The 19,428-nt window shown below is 38.5% G+C and overlaps 1 protein-coding gene across 11 annotated transcripts in view; it reads right to left on the minus strand.

Annotated features, from left to right (window-relative positions):
• myo9b.S (myosin IXB S homeolog) overlaps positions 1 to 19,428 on the minus strand; it is an 86,185-nt gene that overhangs the window by 3,557 nt on the left and 63,200 nt on the right. For 7 of the 11 annotated variants that reach the window (XM_018239892.2, XM_018239893.2, XM_018239894.2 and 4 more), the window contains 12 exons: positions 14,343 to 14,519; positions 13,140 to 13,181; positions 12,244 to 12,352; positions 12,048 to 12,121; positions 11,614 to 11,797; positions 6,959 to 7,087; positions 6,117 to 6,222; positions 4,597 to 4,728; positions 4,000 to 4,123; positions 3,377 to 3,424; positions 2,417 to 2,541; positions 2,103 to 2,230 (listed from right to left, as the gene is read on the minus strand). In XM_018239892.2, the coding sequence (XP_018095381.1) occupies positions 2,103 to 2,230; positions 2,417 to 2,541; positions 3,377 to 3,424; positions 4,000 to 4,123; positions 4,597 to 4,728; positions 6,117 to 6,222; positions 6,959 to 7,087; positions 11,614 to 11,797; positions 12,048 to 12,121; positions 12,244 to 12,352; positions 13,140 to 13,181; positions 14,343 to 14,519 (1,378 nt within the window). Of the gene's footprint in view, positions 1 to 2,090; positions 2,231 to 2,416; positions 2,542 to 3,376; positions 3,425 to 3,999; positions 4,124 to 4,596; positions 4,729 to 6,116; positions 6,223 to 6,958; positions 7,088 to 11,613; positions 11,798 to 12,047; positions 12,122 to 12,243; positions 12,353 to 13,139; positions 13,182 to 14,342; positions 14,520 to 19,428 lie in introns of all 11 variants that reach the window. The other 4 variants (XM_041580019.1, XM_041580021.1, XM_041580020.1 and 1 more) reach the window with 2 other exon arrangements.

The following is a 19,428-nucleotide window of genomic DNA, read 5'->3' on the forward strand; positions in this document are numbered from 1 at the left end:
AAGCACAATAGACGATCATATTAGTATTATGGGAGAATTGGCAATTCTGAACTTTTTGCTATATGACAGCATCTCCACTTTACAATCTACAAAAACAAAACTATTTACAGAGCAAATGAATACTGAAATTTCCTCTACTGGTAGCAGTTTTAAAATTCAATACACCATATAATCACAGAAAGAAATTGCCAGAGCTTAGTGTAACCCACGCTGTGGCGCTGACCAGCTAGAAGCACCCTTGTGCCAGTGCTCAGTCTAACCTACATTCTGGAGTTGACCAGCTGCTATAAACATTAAAAAGCCAATATTTGTACACAAAGAAAAAAATTGGCAGTGCACGGTATGCCTTTAAAAATAATTACTACAAAAAATGTGGTGTTAGTACGACACTTTGGCCAAAATATGTAAGCTCACGTGCCACGTAAAGGGCCCTCATTGTTAAGATCCTGTTAAGATCAAGAATAAAACAAAAGAGCTAAAACAGACAGATCAAGCTGCCAATGATTTTTATTTTGCTTATTGAAAATAGCATTGCTTACAGGAATTCGTTGATAAGTTGGTTCATCCTTGGAGATGGAAAGTACCAAGGACATTGGAAAACAATTTGTTTTTGTGTTAAAATAAGGGTAGGGGTGAAAAATGCGTAATAGCAAAATGCTAATGATGTTTGGTTAAGGGTATAAAAATGTATGTATGAATGAGAGAGGGGTCAAGCCACTTTTCGGACCTGTGTGATTGCTTTTTTGCCAATCTGCAGTTTGATGCACCTTTCAATAAATCTTATCTTCTGAGTTTGAGAATTATCTGTGTGGTATTACTACAGAACTCTTCAGTCCTACACCATTACCATTTTAAGTTTGTAGTGCGTTTAAAATCAAGTCCCCCAGCAACCAATGTGACTGAGTAGTAAGCCCATTGTGCACTTACCCTTAACTTGGAATGCTAATGGATAGCGTAGGACTCATGTACAATGTGGGGCCTTGACGTGGCATGTGAGCTTACATATAGTGTGGTACTAACACCTAATTTTTTGTAATTATTTTTAAAGGCAAACCGTGCACTGGGAATATTTCTTTGTAAACCATATAATCAATCCCCAAATGTTCAGTAAAACAGTGCTACAGATTCTTTTAGCACAGGGTTACTCAACAAGGAGTACTCAGTATTAATGATTCTACTGCATCCTATATAGCAGTGATCCGCAATCAGTAGCTCGTGAGCAACATGTTGCTCTCCAAGCCCTTGGATGTTGCTCCCAGTGTCCTCAAAACAGGTGCTTATTTTTGAATTCCAGTCTTAGAGGCAAGTTTTGGTTTCAAAAAAACCAGGTGCACTGCCAAACAGAGTCTCAATGTAGGTTGACAATCCACATAGGGGCTACCAAATGGGCAATCACAGCACTTATTTGGCACCCCAAGAACATTTTCCATGCTAGTGTTGCTCCCCAACACCTTTTACTTCTGAATATTGCTCATGGCTTCATGGGCATGGCTCATGCTATATAGGATCCCCATTTACTGTGTGCAGTTGTCTTGCATCAACACACTGCCCTCACTTGTAGTACCTGAGATTCCCCACACTAACATGACTCCTCAATGAATTACCTCTGGCTGTAGTTTTTCAATGGGTTTGTGTCTATGTATTGTATTGCCCAACAAGGTTCCTTGTATACAGCATGCTCCTTATTTAGGCTCTAAACCTTTGGACTTCCCATCTGCTGACAACTTCAAGGCCCAATCTGGGGGTTGCTGCGAAAGTTCCAGTAACTTGCTACAAATACAGTATCTCTACAAAATATATTTGCCTCCTTACATATTCATTCCCTTGTACTATAACAAGACTTCACTCACATGTTTTTGAACATTACAGTCAATGAAAAGGAAAGCTGCACACAACTTGCTTTCTTTAGCTTCTATTGGGCTGTTTGTGCCAACTATTGCTACAGTGCATGTGCAAATTCTTTCCATCTCTGAAGTTGCACAAAGTGGTTTTCTTTTTAAATGTTGCAGTGACTAGGAAAAGTAATAATCAGTCCTCACAGTACATACTTAATGGTAATAGTAAAATGGTAATAGTTAGGGACACACTACCTTAATACTGACCTTCCTTTTCTGCCTGGGACAGCTTCTCGTCTAGTAAACTCTCTGTGCTGTTAGATGTCTCAGAATCCATATTTTCTTCATCTGAGCCCCGCTGATCTAGTTCTGGAAGGCGGTAGGTAATATCTTCCCTAAAAAGTACAGATTGGGAAAGTGAGAAAAAGCAATGCAAAAGTAATGAGACAAACAAAAAAACCCCCATAAAAAATGTAAAAGAATATAACAACCAAAACAAAACAAGGGAGAGTTTTTTTATGTGTTTTAGAGAGATCCCTCCACAAACCACTATGGGTAAGAATAGCATTAGTACTGCTTACTTTTCCTCTTTAATGGTCTTTATTCGGTCTATCAGTATCTGTGATTCCCGGGCAGTGTCAGAGTCTGACAGATGCTCTTCTTGCAGATCAGGCAAACTCTTACCATTTGGCGACTGGCTTTTACTCTATAGGAAACAAGCAGAGGGCATAAAGATTGTGTGCTACATGTATGGCAGAATGGTATTTTGTCACGTGTCTGTATACTGTAACTCTGCATATGGGAGAGATTCACATTTTGGATAATAATAAATGCAGGGTGGCAGCACATATTTTACATAAAATTATGAAGATCACAGAATGCAGTTTTTCATAAACAAGCAGATATATATTGGCATTACTGCGCTACCTTTTTACTTTCGACACTATGAGCAAGACCATAAAGGCTTTGTCATAACACAAATAATTGAGATCAAAATTCCTTCCTATAAAAGTTAAAGGGTTATATAAAAGAAAACATTAGGCAGTTTAATGTCTATAATACATACGATTTAACAGAAACACATATATTTCACTTTTCAACAAGACGTACCCAAAGTGGGGAGTGGGTAGGCTTAGAATGTTTTTAAAGATCACTGATGCATAGATTAATGGACTCCTAAATGTCACAATAATACATATATTAATAAAACCTACTTTTTTAATATGTGCAGAAATGCTCAAGCCACTACTGAATTACAGCCAAACCTATCCTGTATGTTAAATGTTTATGTCAATCTTTTTGTGCCCTAATGCAGTTTATTAGGAGCCAGTGAGTGATGTTGGCAGGCAGAATACATGCATCTATCTTCCACATGCCCTAAAGGACAAGTCTAGGCATGGATCTTTTATTATGATGGACAATATATCATACAAGTCCTACATGCAACACACAGTCTAAATACTGCTTTGCAGCTGGAAACTGCATTAGCGAGGCCTTGGGCATGCAGAGAATATTCGGCAAGCAGTGGGAATTTTACCTACCAGGAAACCATCACAAGGAAAAACAAATCCCACATGTACAGGCCAAGTCTGTTACAGAGAAAAAGGAGTGCAAAATGGTCACCTGAGATTCATATGAACATTGTGTTCTGGATAACAATTGTCTTGAGTGCAGTCATATATATCTATTTCTTAGGAGAAAGGTTGACCATTATTTGTTGTTCTGCTACATGATCTGGATTGAAGTTACTCAAAGTAGTGGATCAATAAGGAAAAGTGTGAGGCTAGGCGTACAGTGAACACTAAGGGAGTTATGAGTATGAGGGAATATCACCATAAATAGTAATGTAACATACAGAGATGATAAAACATTAGGCGCTACACCAGTCTGAAAATATAGACCCAGAGCCCTGCTTCTAGTTATTTCTTATGGGAGCATGCAGAAGCCTAACTGTATGAAAATTGCTCTATAGGCAAGTTGGGTCTGTATATTTAGGCTGCTACATCCCTGAATTTACAGTGTTTCCAGCATCCCCCAGGATATAAGGTACTTGGAATGGTACTGCTGCATTGGTTACAGATTCCAAAATTTGATGTCAGTACACGTGCTATAAAAAATTAAAAGATAACAAATGCCCAGCTTAATCCAATAAATCAGTACTTACTGTATTATTTCTCAGCAATGACAGTCTAGACACTGCCCGAGTTTCTGCTGCTTCCAACAGGCCAATTTCCTGCATTTTAATTCTATATTGTCTCATTTGTTCCTTGATTAGCATCTCTACGCACCTACAAAAGAAAAGAAGTTATACTAACATAATTTCAATTGATTGCTAGAAAAGTGTTTAATTATTTAAAAACTGTGTGTTTTACTTTTGGACTGTTTCTCTCCACAATGGGATTGTTTCTATTCAATAAAGCTTGATTTATTCCAATATAACACACACAAGCCATGCATATCCTGTAAATTATATTCTTATTAACAGCTCTTATTGATGTCATCATAAACGGAGCGTAGTGAAGTCATTTTTGTCACATGACTCACTAAAAGTTGTGTATTATAATAAATATAATAAATAAAGTACCCCTTGGAGTTCCATGACCTGTATAAAAGCACTCAGCCTTTGGCTTTGTGCTTTTATACTGTCATGGAACTCCTCGTTGACTTTTGATATCCTTACATTTTCACAATAGGTGGTACTTTATTCACTATTATTCACTATATTAAAACTACAAGTGACACAAGGAAGTTTCATACTCACGTTGTGGTTTTGGCCACCTCCTTCATGCTAGTTAGTGGATCATAGTTATCTGGGCAACGCAATAGACAAGGTGCAAAAACAATAGCCAAAGAATTAGAAGACATGCGGTTTACTTCTTCCACCATAGCCACCCTGTAAGCAGAAACACAACAAATAAAATGTAATATTTTAAAAGCATGAAAAAATGGTAGTTCTTAGCTTTCTTTACAGTGGACACATAGCTTAAACAGGACCCGTCACCCAAAAAAAAATATTCAAAATCCTATTTTATCACATTAGTCAAGCAAAATGAACTTTAATTACACTATATAAATTATTTGAATCGTTTCCTTCAGTCTGGGAATTCATAATTATAGCCATTTTGTGGACACTGTTATTAAGGCAAGCCTTGCTGATGTCCATCCCCATGCACTGGCTACACAATTAAACGGTGAAGAGAACGGGGGAATGTGTGGAGAGCAGTGACATCTAGGAAGTACTGAATGGAAAGCGAAAGTGATGCCCAGAGCTTAGAGGAGGAGCAGACAATATTTGATTGACAGATGAAATTTTTAAATGAGCTTACTACAGCTATGAATGCTATGAATACAGGGGTGTCCAAACTTTTTGCAACGAGGGCTAGATTTGGTGAGGTGAAAATGTTTGGGGGCCGTTCATTCAGCCTGACATCCATTCCGAGGTAGCTAGCTTGCGATCAGGATCATTCACTCCAGGAAATGGATGCATACACGGCATTTAGGAAGTGGAGAAGTGAAGTTTGGACTTATTCTCTGCACCTCATTTGAACAAGAAATAGAGTAGCCATAATGTTTGGACACATGATTAGTGAAATGATCTGCCACTTGGTCTATACTGCTGCCTATGTGCTAAAGGTGTTAGCAATAGACACAAACTGGCACGTATTGACGCACCGCTCTCGCATACACATATGCATAGTTTACTAAACTGGCACGTCAGTACGACTATTGCAACTTCAGCCCTAAAGAATTATGTGAGAGTGGTGCGTCACTATGTGCCAGTGTATCCATATTTTAACAGTAACTATAATGATTCAATAAAGTACAGCATTAACAGTACATAACATGCAGGAAATATGTCAAGAGAAAATGTATTTTTGAACTATTCCAATACAGTTTTATATATCTCAGGCACCCTCATCAGGGGACCATTGAGCATTATTAGTGAACAGCAACCAACTCTGGAAACAAACTGTAGCATGGACCCTGAACTCAAAAGGGACCTGAAAGCAGCAATGCTTAAAAATGCATATTACTCTTATCTATATCTATAATATTTATTATATTATATCTTATCATATTACTCTTATCTTATCTATATATATCTTATCTATATCTGTAACATCTATCGCACCATGTGCTAATGACAAAGTAAATTCAAACAAAACTAGCGACAACTGTTGATTTGAAGAGACGTTTATTCTTTGTTGTGGTTAAAACAAAATAAAAATGTACCTTTTAAGAAATACAGATTTACATTAATTTCTTATGTATACTACTTACTTAACAAGATGAAAGATCAATCTTTCCAGGCTGTTGTAATTTGCATGTGGGAGCTGTCCAATGACTTTATAGATCGCACAAAGCTGTTCTTGCTTCCCAGGGAGTTCTAAATGAGGCAATACAAAAAGAATATGGTTCAAAGATTGGATCAATTGGTTGCTGAACCACATCCCGGGCACCACAGACTGAGTGAAACATGCAGGGACTGTATTAATGGTCGTTATAACTTTATGGTTTTGTTGCATATGCTATTTTCCCTTTTACCCATGGCTTCTATTTTGCAGTTGTAAATATGCATAAGCATGGTCTTCAAAAATAGCTGGACATAAGCCTCCTTATCACCTCCAACAGTCTTCCCAAGGTATTTTAAGCACTATAAACCAAAAGTGTGTGGTTTATAATCTAGAGGGCATGATCTTCTCAGGCTTGAAAAAGGGCGAGAGTAAGACTGAAACGTTCGTTGCCTGGTTGTCTGACCTTAAAGTTTTCACTTTTTGCAACAAAGAGGTGCTTCAGCTGTATATTTTCTTGTAAGAATAAAGAACCAAACCACAGTAAATCTTAATATAGAATTGTCAGTGTTATTTATTTTTCTATAAAATGTAACACATAGTTGGTCTGTCCACAGCAAAGTAACAAAGTAAAATGTTTTGCCTTTCTATGATGGCAAGTAAAATCTAAGGGTATAAGAATAGGATTTGTTTCATATTTTATAACTCTGTTATGTCCAGCATGTTATCTTGAAGCAGAGAAAAGATACCAGGGATAAGGAGTGCATCCCTCCTCTAATGAGATGGGAATAACACAAACCATGTCAGCCAAGTAAATCATCATGCACATACCTACAGCTCGCAAGAATTCATTATATTGTGCAAATGTCATAAGCGGCTCTGGTAGCTCCCTTAACCACTGCTTTAGGATTCCAGTTATTGCGTGAATTGGATAATTGTCAAGTTTTACCGAGTTGGGGTCTGTTTATAAATGAGAGAGATTTAATTGGTTAGAAAACAAAAGATATGGACAATTATTGAAATGAACCTGTATACAAAGTACTTTCTCTATAAAGAGGCAATACAATCTTGGTAATATACACAAAAGACAGCAGGCACAATAGGAAATGTATTCCAACCTGTGGTTGTGGTCAAATCATTTTTACAAATCTGCCACCAGACCTTTGTTTGCCTTTTAACCGATTATACAGCACTTAAAAACTGATGAAAGCAGAAAAATATACTAGAAGCCTCCCTGAGAGATTCAGTTAAGACAGGCCATTTCCTGGACACTCCATGTCATACTTACCGGGATAGCCCCGCCCCAGTGCTCCCATCAGAAGGACCCTCCCCAAAGCTTTAAAAGCCCAACCCCACCCCCCAGTCCGGTGTCTTTTTTTCCTTCTGCTTCAGTTTTTTTTTTTTTTTGCTCCTGTTAGAAGCAAGTTTTCTTTTTAACCTTGGGGAAGCAGTAGGGCTGCTGTTAGCGTCCTAGGGACTTGGGTTGGTCCTGGTGATCTTTTACCCCTAAGCACATTACCTCAGGTGGAATCTTCAGTGTTTAAACATCTGGATCAGGTAGGCACAGTTTTTACTGTGGCTAATATCATTGCTTTCCTTGATCCATGTGCCCTCCAGCCTGATTACATCCAGGTCTGTGGCAAGTGCTATGTCCCCCCATCCGTATGCCTACCTGGGCATGTCTAAAAAGCGTCCAGCGGCATTGGGTTATATGGCTCATACACCCTTTATGATTTTTACGGATGGGAGAGGGAGGTGGCAGTTAGGTACGTTATTCTGATAACAAATATTTAGTTAGCGGCCTGAACCTTATGGCCTCCTTCTCTTTTTTCCCCCACATGGGGGTATTATTTTTTTCTTCTGGAGGAATTTAGGTGTCAGAGCCAGCTGCCTCCCTCAAAAGACTTTCCCAAGGTTGAGGTAATTGGCAGCTTCCAGGGTTAAATAAAAGAAAACCCTGAGGTCTTAAATCTACTGGCAGTTAAAGCTAAATTTAAGCTGAGAATGCCACCTTGTTCCAGAGTCTCCTAACTCTTAAAAAAGTATGAGCCATGTTGGCCATTGGAAGAACTGTGCAGCTGCAAGGCTGATATATACGTTGGGGACTGTGTCCCGGTAAGTATTCCACAATCGGTATATGAGTTACAGATACAGTAAAGGTGGTAACTGATGTAGACATGTATCTTGTCTAAATGGATTGGCTAAGGCCAATTCTGATTCATATAAATGCTATGTAATATATAGGATTATGCACCGTTACAAAGATGGTGTGAGAGTAGTGGCCAATTCTGGTTTAAAGGTATACGACTATATTGCATATGGGTGTTATGCAATAGTCAAACGGCAGGTAGGTATTATACAATGGCTGTATTATAACATGAACTTGTAGACCACAACTTTTGAAGTCGACGTGGTCCATATATTTGCTTACATTCAACTATAGGCTGTTGGAATAGTTATCAGTCTTAAGGATCTCACTAATTAGAATCTAGGTTCTACGACTGTACTTATTCCTGCTGATTAAGAAAATAAGATAAATACGTATCCTGCTTCTGCGATAGGATTGGCCTGGGGCTAAATGGACGTAGACATGTATACAGTCATATATACATTTAACAAGGATTCTAATATCGCCACAGCTGGATATCAGGCAAGATAAGTGTTCTGTATATTCCAATGATAAATCAAGGTCTATTTATAAAACTGGTATGATATTCATCAGGATCTCTTTCTTGGTTACAGGGGTGCAACTTATCTGGTCTCAGTCTGGAAGACAGTGGGTGCATCAGTCAGTGCAAATGTTTGGTTAAATCACATACTGTATACTGTATTCACTACTGCCACAGGGTTTTAGAGCTTTGCAATGAGGTATTTTATAGTACAGACCTATTTAGTTTGTCTCCAATACAATAGGGGTCAGCTCTCGGACTATATATTCATGGGACATATTATATTAATGGGTACCATATAAAGCTGGCTGTAAAATTAGGTATTCTCCATCAATTCAGTCATAGCTAAAAGTTTTGATCCACAGGTTCGTTATAACAGGCTATTCTGTAATGTTAATCCATATGGTGGACAGGAAGCATGCAATCTTGGCATGCTGGGTTTTCTAAAGGTCTGTTACTCTGGGTTTAGCCTTTTACACCACCATAGACTGGCCTGGCTAGTTGAGGTAAGTATCATAGGGCTTAACATCAAGCTATAAAAAGGGTCTTATACACTTTATCCTTTTAGACCAAGGCTGCAGTATCAGCCTTAGGCAAGGTCCTGGTTATTGCATCTCTTGCCAACAGGCTTGGACATGCTAGTATGGTTAGTAGGGGAGTTCCATTGCAGAATAATAGGTAAATAATTATATCTCCATACCTAGATTAATTTTAATCTTGAACACTTAAGGATGGTACTGTCCATGTCCAGGGATTTGAGAATAACCAATCTCTAGCAGTATTGTTGGTTGTAATACTTCCTTGAGTCATTCAAATTTCTTCCTACATGGTAAACTCATGGGAGCAGGCCATACAGATTGTTTATAGGCCCAATCTATGGGGTACAATAACTCCAGCTATGTACAGGTCACATCTGTGAAGGCTCGAGGACTGTATCATAGCAAGGTTATGCATATCTGCAGGCATTTCTTTTACCTGGTCTACTCCAGGGCATGCTGATCTTTAATACTATCCAGTCTTGTTTGGTGTTGGATCATGAGCTAAAGATAAAAAACAATTTCAATCTGTACAGACTGCAGAATGCTTCTAGATACCTCACAGGGCAGGTAAGGTATTCCCACATTGGCAGCACTCCTTCTCCATAAGTCATTCTACGGACCTCTCATTGAGAGGTGTATTGGTTATGGTCTAGAATAAATACAGGTTCCTTAGTATTAAAGAGACGGGGAACTACACTAGGTGATGCCATGTACCGGTAGTGTCATACAGAGTGGGGTCATGTAGAATACTAGTGATGGTATTTTCCTTCCCCCTACTAAATCCTCTTTTGCAGGTACCATGCTTTTGAGCCATTTCCAAGAGTCCTCTTGTGGATGTTATGCGGTTGGAATAAACGTGCTGGTATGTAGTAGGAGTAAGACTATGTAGAAGTGTTACTCTGGGTTCCTATCCGCTTCTATTTAATTAAGAGAGAGTTCTCTCTTTTTAAATGTAATTGTCATGCTGGTTTCACACTCGGTATCATTACTTTGGTGTGGGTTCCTTTAAGGAGTACTATTTCCTTTATTCTCTTCCAGTCCATTTCCTCTGAAAATAGAGTTCACAAATTTCCACAAGGTGATTTTTGTCCACCTTTGGGGGTTTCATTCTTCTGAGTTTTATCTGGTATAGATTATACTCGGCCACTTCCTTATGTGTAACAAATTCCCTCCCATTGGGATATTAGCTTGCTAAGTCCCGGTAAGTATGACATGGAGTGTCCAGGAAAAGGGAAGATTGTATCATACTTACCGTGATCTTCCTTTCCTGGACACTCCATGTCAGGTTTCCCATCCCTTTTTCGGTAGTTTCTAGAAGCTTATTACGAGACACCGGACTGGGGGGTGGGGTTGGGCTTTTAAAGCTTTGGGGAGGGTCCTTCTGATGGGAGCACTGGGGCGGGGCTATCCCGGTAAGTATGACATGGAGTGTCCAGGAAAGGAAGATCACGGTAAGTATGATACAATCTTCCCTTTTCTCTGCACAAACTCAGCACCATTAAGTATATGCAGGGTACTGGTTCAACACTTGTGCTTAGAATAATTTTAGAAAATAATTATATAATTACAATGGCTGTGGCTGTTACTTTAAAATGATTTCTTCCATTTTTAAAAACATTTTTTATCATAAATTTCACCACTATGTGGGCAACCTCCATGAAGAGCATATTTATAGTCAAACATACAGGCTTCAAGTACGCAAAGGTGCAACTGTAGTAAAAATGTATCTCTACTGTTGCTCTACTTCGGGCAACTAATCTCCCCGAAAAGCCTTCCCGCTGGCTAGAATCTAAATCGCCGAAGGTATGGCACTCAGAGCGCTTCATTTTCCAAAGTCGCCTGAAGTTTGGGCAACTTCGGAAAATGAAGTGCTCCGAGTGGCATCCCATCGGCGATATCGATTCTAGCCAGTGGGAAGGCTTTTCGGGGAGATTAGTCGCCCAAAGAAGAGGCAGTTTTGATTCTCCCTGAATCTTTGCGTTTGTCTCTGCCCTTAAGTTTAACCTTAGAGTGGTCATATCTTCTCTTATGTAACGCTTTTCCAATGTAAATAATTCCTTTTTAGCCAGTTTATCTCCATAGATATTTTCTAAATTAGAATTACACTCTGCTAATTTGAATCTAAACCCCTTTCATCAAGGGACAATATCCTGTTGGCATCCACTTTTGCTGACTTCTAAAGCTTCTTCTTAAGCTGCTATACTATAGTTTTTTTGAACATTATTTTTCTGTTTCATTGGAATTGGACCCAGATCCAAGCCACAAAATCATGCAGTACCTTTTTCCAGGCATTCCTTCAGCTCACGCATACGATTGGCAGCTCCTGACTTGCGGTAGATTCCTTCAGTGTAGAGCCCATGTATCTCTAAGTACTCCAGCAGAATTTCCATGACAACAGGTACTGAAGTTGTATCATTGGTCAAATCTGTTACATGCACACCAAACTGATGGGATCCCAGGTTCTGTGAGGGGATGTCAAAATAAGTGTTTAGACCGGACTAGAGCTGTTGCTCAGTGATGTTCAAACAATAAACAAATGCCTACTGTAGACTATATTTTATGAGAGCAAACAATACTGCCTCTAAATTGGACTAGTCCATCATGTTAAAGATAATTACTATTTGGCAGGAGTCTTGCAAGTCAAAAAACAGCAAAGATTTTGCTTTACATTATGTTAAACGCTACCAGCACTGTATTGAGCATTATACATACCTTCCCCCTACCGCCTGAGGCACAATGGCTCTGGATCCTAGTCAAACATTTTTTGTGGCAAACCATCTTGCATGCTGTTCAAGGAGAAAATACTCAAAGAATTACAGATTATAACTAAAGAGGGCACAATACCTATAACATATTTTAAAAAGATGCTCAGAATTAAAATTTGCTAGAAGAGTTCTTTTTTACTCACTGCTGCAGAGAAATGCCTTTTCCATTGGCCAAATAGTGTTGGAACAGTGTTCACAGGATTGTCCAATGTTCACTTGATAGCTTACAAACACATGCCCACGTGTTTCTATCTACAACAAAGGATCAAAAAATATCATCCCTGCTTAAATTGTTTTTCATGCAAACATCTGAAAAGCACAAGATCCAAATAAAGATGATAACCATCAAGGGTAAATTGCATCTGTCAGTGCTTAATGCCTGAATTTAACATTATTAAATCCCAACATACAGTTTAAAATGGAAAAAGGAAAAATAAATGTATGTAATGAATGTTTGTAAAAAAATATATAGTAAATTTCCCAATTAATCCTTACTAGCAATATAAAAACAATACCAATTTCTGGAAAATTGATAGTGATCATAACACAATATACTATATAGTAATTGAGGATGCACCAGATCCATTATTTTGGGATCCGGATAAATCCCAAATCTTTCATGAAGGATTCCGCAGAATGCTGAACAAAATCTGAACCCTAATGTGCATAGGCAAATCGAGTCAAGTAAGGGTTAAAAATAACAGTGTGTAGGGAAATAAAATCGCAATTTCCTTGTTTGTGTGACTAAAAGTCATGTGATTTTAAAGATTAGGATTTGGCCAGGCGCTTGGATTTGGCCAAACCCTGCTGAACAAAGATGAATCCAAAACCAAATCCTGGATTTGGTGCATCCCTTAAAGTAGCTGCAGCTAGCGGTATGGTGTTTTTTATATGGAAATCTGTAATTTCGAATGCTCTGAAATTGTCGTTGATGGTAACTAAGCTACAGTAAAACTCCAGTTAAAAAAAAAAATATAGAAAAAATATAAGAAGCAGCTTTTAACTATAGGGTTATGTAGGCAACTGTACTTATGCTTACTGTTTGATCTTGCTTGCGTTTCTTCTTCTGAGATTTTCGTGACTATGTAAAGAATAAAACAATGGGCAATAGTTTAAAAAAAGCCACATTTTCATCAGATACATTTTCTACAATGGGATTAACAAATTCAAAATTAAGTACAGATAGTAAATACTGTATATTTGTTGATGTGTTTTAAGGAGAAAAACCGCTAATATGGACTGAATTCTCCAACAAGACAAATGTTTTGCATTGCACATGCTTAGCATGAACAGTATATCCTGGAAAAAACTAGCATAGCAAATATTCTAAAGACACCTCTAGCCAAAAGAAATAACTTCCTAGACTTGGCCTTAAAGGTACAGTTCAGTGTAAAAATATAAACTGGGTAAATAGATAGGCTGTGCACAATAAAAACATTTCTAATATAGTTAGTTAGGCTGGAGTGACCGGATGGCTAACATACCAAAACAGAACACAACATCATGCTTTGTAGCTCTCTAACTCTGAGTTAGTCAGTGACTTGAAGGGGGCCCAATTGGGACATAACTTTTCAGTGAGTTTGCAATTGATCCTCGGCATTCAGCTCAGATTCAAAAGCAAACAGTTATGACCCCTCTGGTCACTGCCTGGTAATCAATCAGTGGAAACCAAGAGAGCGGCAAAACAATGTTCTAACTATTATGTTAGACATCCAATCACACCAGCCTTTATAGATGACATTTTTGGCTAACTATATTGAAAATATTTTTTTTTAATCTGCACACCCTATCTATTTACACAGTTTTTATTTTCGCACTGAACAATTAATTTAAAGGAGAATAAAAACCTGCTATAAAAATTTAGCTGAAGGGGAACAAATTAAGTGAGGGTCTCAAAAGGGAGGTTGGCCTCACAGAAGTCTGGAAACCACTGCATTGAGAGGTCTAAATAGGGTTCCTTGCATTACTGCCTGTATTAAATAATTAAAGAGCAAACTACTGATTGGATGCTGCGCGGTTACAAGGATGCATACAATCTACTGGGTTTTTTCTGTGACCTTGTTTGATGTTAATCAAGGGTCTGCAATTGTTAAATTTTAAAGTAGTGTAGCAACTGATTCCATTAAAATAAAATGCATATAAATAAGATTTTCCCCCTTTAATGAGTATACATTTGCTATTGAACCTGAGGCCTTAGTTTTTTCTTAAAATGCTCTGACAAAAAGGCACAGCCGTGTGTTACCTTCAGTGGTTCACCATCCTCCTTCTTACTGTATCCACGAGTAAATTCATCTAGGAAGGACTGGAAAAGGTTCAGTACAAGCTTTACATCCTTTTCTTCTCTCTCTTGAGTTAAACTGCCAACAAGAATCTGAAAATTATCCATCAAATCCTTATAACCAGCATGAATTTGACCATTCTGGAAAAACAGTAAAATAAAGAATCGAAATAAATGCCACGTATTAAATGTATACATGCAATGTTAATGTTTTGTTGCTCAAACAGTATACAGTTGAGTTCAGAACAATAGCAGTGTGTTCTTCAAGTATTTTAATGTATTGAAACTGATCCATGATACCGGATATGCAATAAATAGGTCCAAACACCATAGTATGAGAAACATCCCCATATCATGCTTGTGCCACCATGCTTCACAGTGTGCTGTGGCTTGAATTCAGTGTTTGGGGGTCATCTGACAAACTGTCTGTGGCTCCTACACCCAAAAAGAACAATTTGCAGGCCAGTCAATGTATTTATTGGCAAATTATAACCTCTGTGGGACGTCTTTTTTTTTTTTAGCAATAGGACTTTACAGGGGCTTCTTCCTGATAGCTTGGATTCACATAGGCATCTTCTAATTGTAACAGTACTCACAGGCAACTTTAGACCTTCTTTGATCTTCCTGGAGCGGATCATTGGCTGAGTCTTTGACATTTTGGCTATTCTTCTATCCATTTCAATGGTAGTTTTCATTTTCTTCCCCATCTTTCAGGTTTTGGTTGCCATTTAAAGCATTTGAAATCATTTTAGCTGAGTAGCCTATCATTTTCTGCACTCCTTTGTATGTTTTCCCCTCTCCAATCAGTTTTTTAATCAAAGCATGCTGTTCTTCTGAACAATGTCTGGAACAACCCATTTTACTCAGATTTTCAGAGAAATGCACTATAACCAGCATACACAACATTTTCTGCCTTCCTTCCTTAAATAACGGCTGTAATTGACACGTAATTACCTCACTTATTGAACTCCACACTGTTATTATTTGGAACAAGCAATTATTATTTTGAACAAACTTCAATTAACTATTCAATTACACAGAATAATCATAATCATAGTCACAGTCATACATATCATGGTGGTTGGGTCTGTTGGATTAATATTACTCTACTACACCTACTAGTAAATTATTTGCTATATAAAAATATAATTTCTACCAAAAACAGTGATTGATCAGGTTAGCGATGTCAGACTGCTATTATTCTGAACACAATGTGTACTAAAGGGTCTATCTGTCCCTGATACAGGGTTTGAACTCCCACATATGCATTGTGAAATGCAAACCATATAAAAATGTTGAGTTGGGTGGGGGGAACCAACTGGCGAACAGACAGCACGCATTTCTTGGTGCTCCGTGGTTGCATGGAAAATAATTAGGTTTTTGGCATACCCAGCGAGCCAGGATTTGGCACAGACGCTGGGGATTTGCTGAGGAGCCCTAATTACCGGGTCCGGTGCGAAACAGACTGTAACTTTGACACCGCAACATCGTGGTGCGCAACGACGGTGCTTGCAGCCTGCTGTCAGATCATCGCTGACTCGCGTCCCCCCTGTGTGCAGCTCCCCAGCACAGAGCACCCAGAGCCCACGGGAATCTCCTTCATTATTGAGGTCAGCCAACAGCCACACAAGGATTGGAATAGCGCCGCCATGCTTTCTTACTCCCAGTGCAATACGTAGGCCATAACAAGCCACGAGGGAGAAGTGTTTCCACTACAGCATAAAAGAGTTGGCACGACCTGGACTAAGGCAGATTATTTCCCAGTATTTTAAGCAGTTCTACTATATCATATTGCTTCACCTTATCCTGTGTAACTACTATTTTTATTGCTATTCACATTGTGCTGCAGAAAGATTTATGAGACCACGAAGGCTCTGGGCAAACATATAGCAAAAGAATTGCTCCTATTTCTACAGCTTCAGAGTTCATGGGCAGACTGTAACGCTGTACCAAGTGATGGGACATAGTCTGTGACGCATGTAGTCCCAAGGGCTCAGCCCTGCAGCATTCTTACAGACAGGTACAACAGCCTTTCAAATTGTTAAATAAAGAGACAGAATCTATACTACAATGACCGGAGGATGTGGCAAACACACTCAAATAGACCTAAATTCACATGTAAAAAAAGAAGCAAAGCAGCAGGGGGATACTATTACTCCGGCTATGGAGTCTTCCCAATCAGGTGAAGCCTCACTGCAAGCTACACAGACACATGCCCTTTGCCTAACAAAAACAGATTTAACAGAAGGGCTTGATACTCTTTTCCTTAAGATGCAGTCCTTTCTTCAGACTGAATTACAAAAAACAGTCACGGACTTGACGAAGGAAATCACTTCCATTGGCACACGGTTAACGATCTTGAAGCTGATCATGATGCCTTAATAATGGAACAAATCTCCTTAAAGTCTGAAATGTCTGCTTTACATTATACCATAGAATCTATGGAGTCTAACATCGAAGACTTGGAAAACCGTTCCCGTCGTAACTATGTGCAAATACGCAATGTCCCGGAATTCTGCACAGATATTCAGGAAGTTTTCACCATTTTATTTTCCAAGATATTACCAGAATATAATCCAGACCTCCTGTTTATGGACCGAGCACATCGGGCATTGCGCCCTAAACCTCTTGCGGAGGAACCTCCAAGAGATATTCTGGCCTGTTTGCATTATTTCAAGACTAAAGAAGACTTGCTTCGCTCTGCCAGAGATCATGGTACAATTACTATAGAAGGCTCTACGATTTCTATTTTTCAGGATCTTGCCCCAATTACTCTACATAAAAAGAAGAGAACTTCGCCAAGTTACTGCTATATTAAGACAAGCAGGAGTAAGGTATAGATGGGGTTTCCCATTCCGCTTATCAGCCCAATATAAAGGACAAACTTGCTCCATCACTAAACCATCCGAAGGATCATTGTTATTGGCTAAATTGGGTCTGCAAAACTATGATGAGATACAAAAGCCTTCAAATCGATCATCCACACCTTTAAAACCTCAGTGGTCTACAGTATTCAAACCCACTACTAATGTCTTGGGATCGCCTAAACGTTGACTGACTTTATTATACCTGTTCTCATTCTACAACCTCACAGGGCTGGATGTCCTTGGAGACCAAAGCTCCACGGCTATACTCCCATGCCTCACGAGAACGGACAGATGATTTTTTTTTCATGATTTTATTTGCTTCTTTAAGTGATAGTTATGTTATACTAACCCCTGTTCTTACTAGAGATGCTCTTCCAGTACGACAAGATTTTATAACTCATAAGGTTCGGATGGTATGTCTTATACAAGATATTTGTTTGATGTTCTGGCTTCAACATACGCTGTTGTTTTTTTGCTAACTAGTATAATTAATATGGTTACGGTAAATGGTATGTTTCACAGGTGATATACTTTGAATCATTGCCTTTCAGTTTTCCGCACTTATGGCACCTGTTTTTGCTTTGTATGTATAATGTGAACAGACCTGATGCAAGATGTCTTCTCCATATCGCTATAGTTACTCTTTCACTATTTCAATGGCAGAACTGACTATAATTTCTCACAATGTTAGAGGATTAAATTCTCCCACTAAAAGATCTGTAGCAGCCAAATATTACCTTAACCTCAAAGCAGATATCATTGCTCTTCAGGAAACACACCTTGCAGATGGTTCTTCATTTCCGTATTTACATAAGCAATACTCCCAAGTCTATTATAGTACTTTTCAGTCTAAATGCAGGGGAGTTGCTTTTTATATAAAATCTGCTTTAGGGTTCGAAATGACTAAAGTTGTAAAAGACCCTAATAGCCAATATATTGTATTACAGGGTACATTATTGGGTAAATCTTACACGTTAGTTAATGTCCTTCATCCCGAATGTATTTTCATAAACCCCCGGCAACACTTACTAAATCTCTCAAATCTTTAGCTTTAGTTTACGCCTGGCGTTCTTTACATCCTTCAACAAGAAACTACACCTTTCTTTCTTATCCACACCAGTTTTATTCCCGCATAGACTACTTTTTCACTCCAATTCAAATGCTCTCTCAGATTACGGAGGTGGTTAGACATCCCATTACTTGGTCAGATCATGCAGCTATAGGGATAACTATGATATATCGCCCGAACCAGTTGCCGATTGAACTAAGCATTGTTGTCTATTCCAAATGTTAGCGAAGATATAGTTAATGATTTAGAACAATATTTTCTGAATAACCTTGACCCAGCCTTGTCAATGGGCTGCCCATAAAGCAACCATTAGGGGCTCTTTCATAAAACTTGGGTCTAGACAGAAAAAAATCCGTCAACAAACAACTATAGATCTTACTGCTGAGTTGAACCGACTGGAAAGTTTGAATAAACAAAAATCAAACCCATATCTGATTAAAAAGCTACAAGCCATCCAATCTGTTCTAACTAAACACCTAATGGATGAGGCTGATAAGACCATTCGGTGGACTAAACAAAAACTCTTTTTTATAGGGATAAGCCAGACACAATGCTTGCCAGGAAATTAAACAATCACTCACAATCACCCAAGATTACCGCAATGCGGAATAGTCAAGGTCAGTTATCCTCTATTCCTCAGGAAATTTTGCAAATATTTCATGACTTTTATAGTGATTTATACGGAATTGTACAGGAAAAGAGGACCCATAAGATTCGGAGGCTTTTCTGGCTATGTTAAATCTCCCAAAATTAAATCACTAAGATTTAGAGACCTTAAACGCAGAAATCACAACAGATTAGGTAGAGTGGGCCATAAAACATATGAAAACTAAATCAGGCCCAGGCCCTGATGGGTTTTCCCTGGCATATTATAAGAAATTTGCTACACTGCTTATACCTCATTTGACAGCGGTATTTAATGAAATACTGGAAGGCCACTCTATTCCATCAGAAATGCTAGAAGCACAGTTTGTCTGTTACCTAAGCCAAATAAGGATCACACTGACCCACAAAATTTTTGGCCAAGTAATGAATATGGTACCAAATGTAATGGATGAATACTGATAAGAACAACTCAAGGTTATCTATATCCTACACTAACATCCCCCCTCCT

The sequence above is a fragment of the Xenopus laevis genome, chromosome 1S (assembly GCF_017654675.1).
Source record: "Xenopus laevis strain J_2021 chromosome 1S, Xenopus_laevis_v10.1, whole genome shotgun sequence".
Classification (NCBI taxonomy): Eukaryota; Metazoa; Chordata; class Amphibia; order Anura; family Pipidae; genus Xenopus; species Xenopus laevis.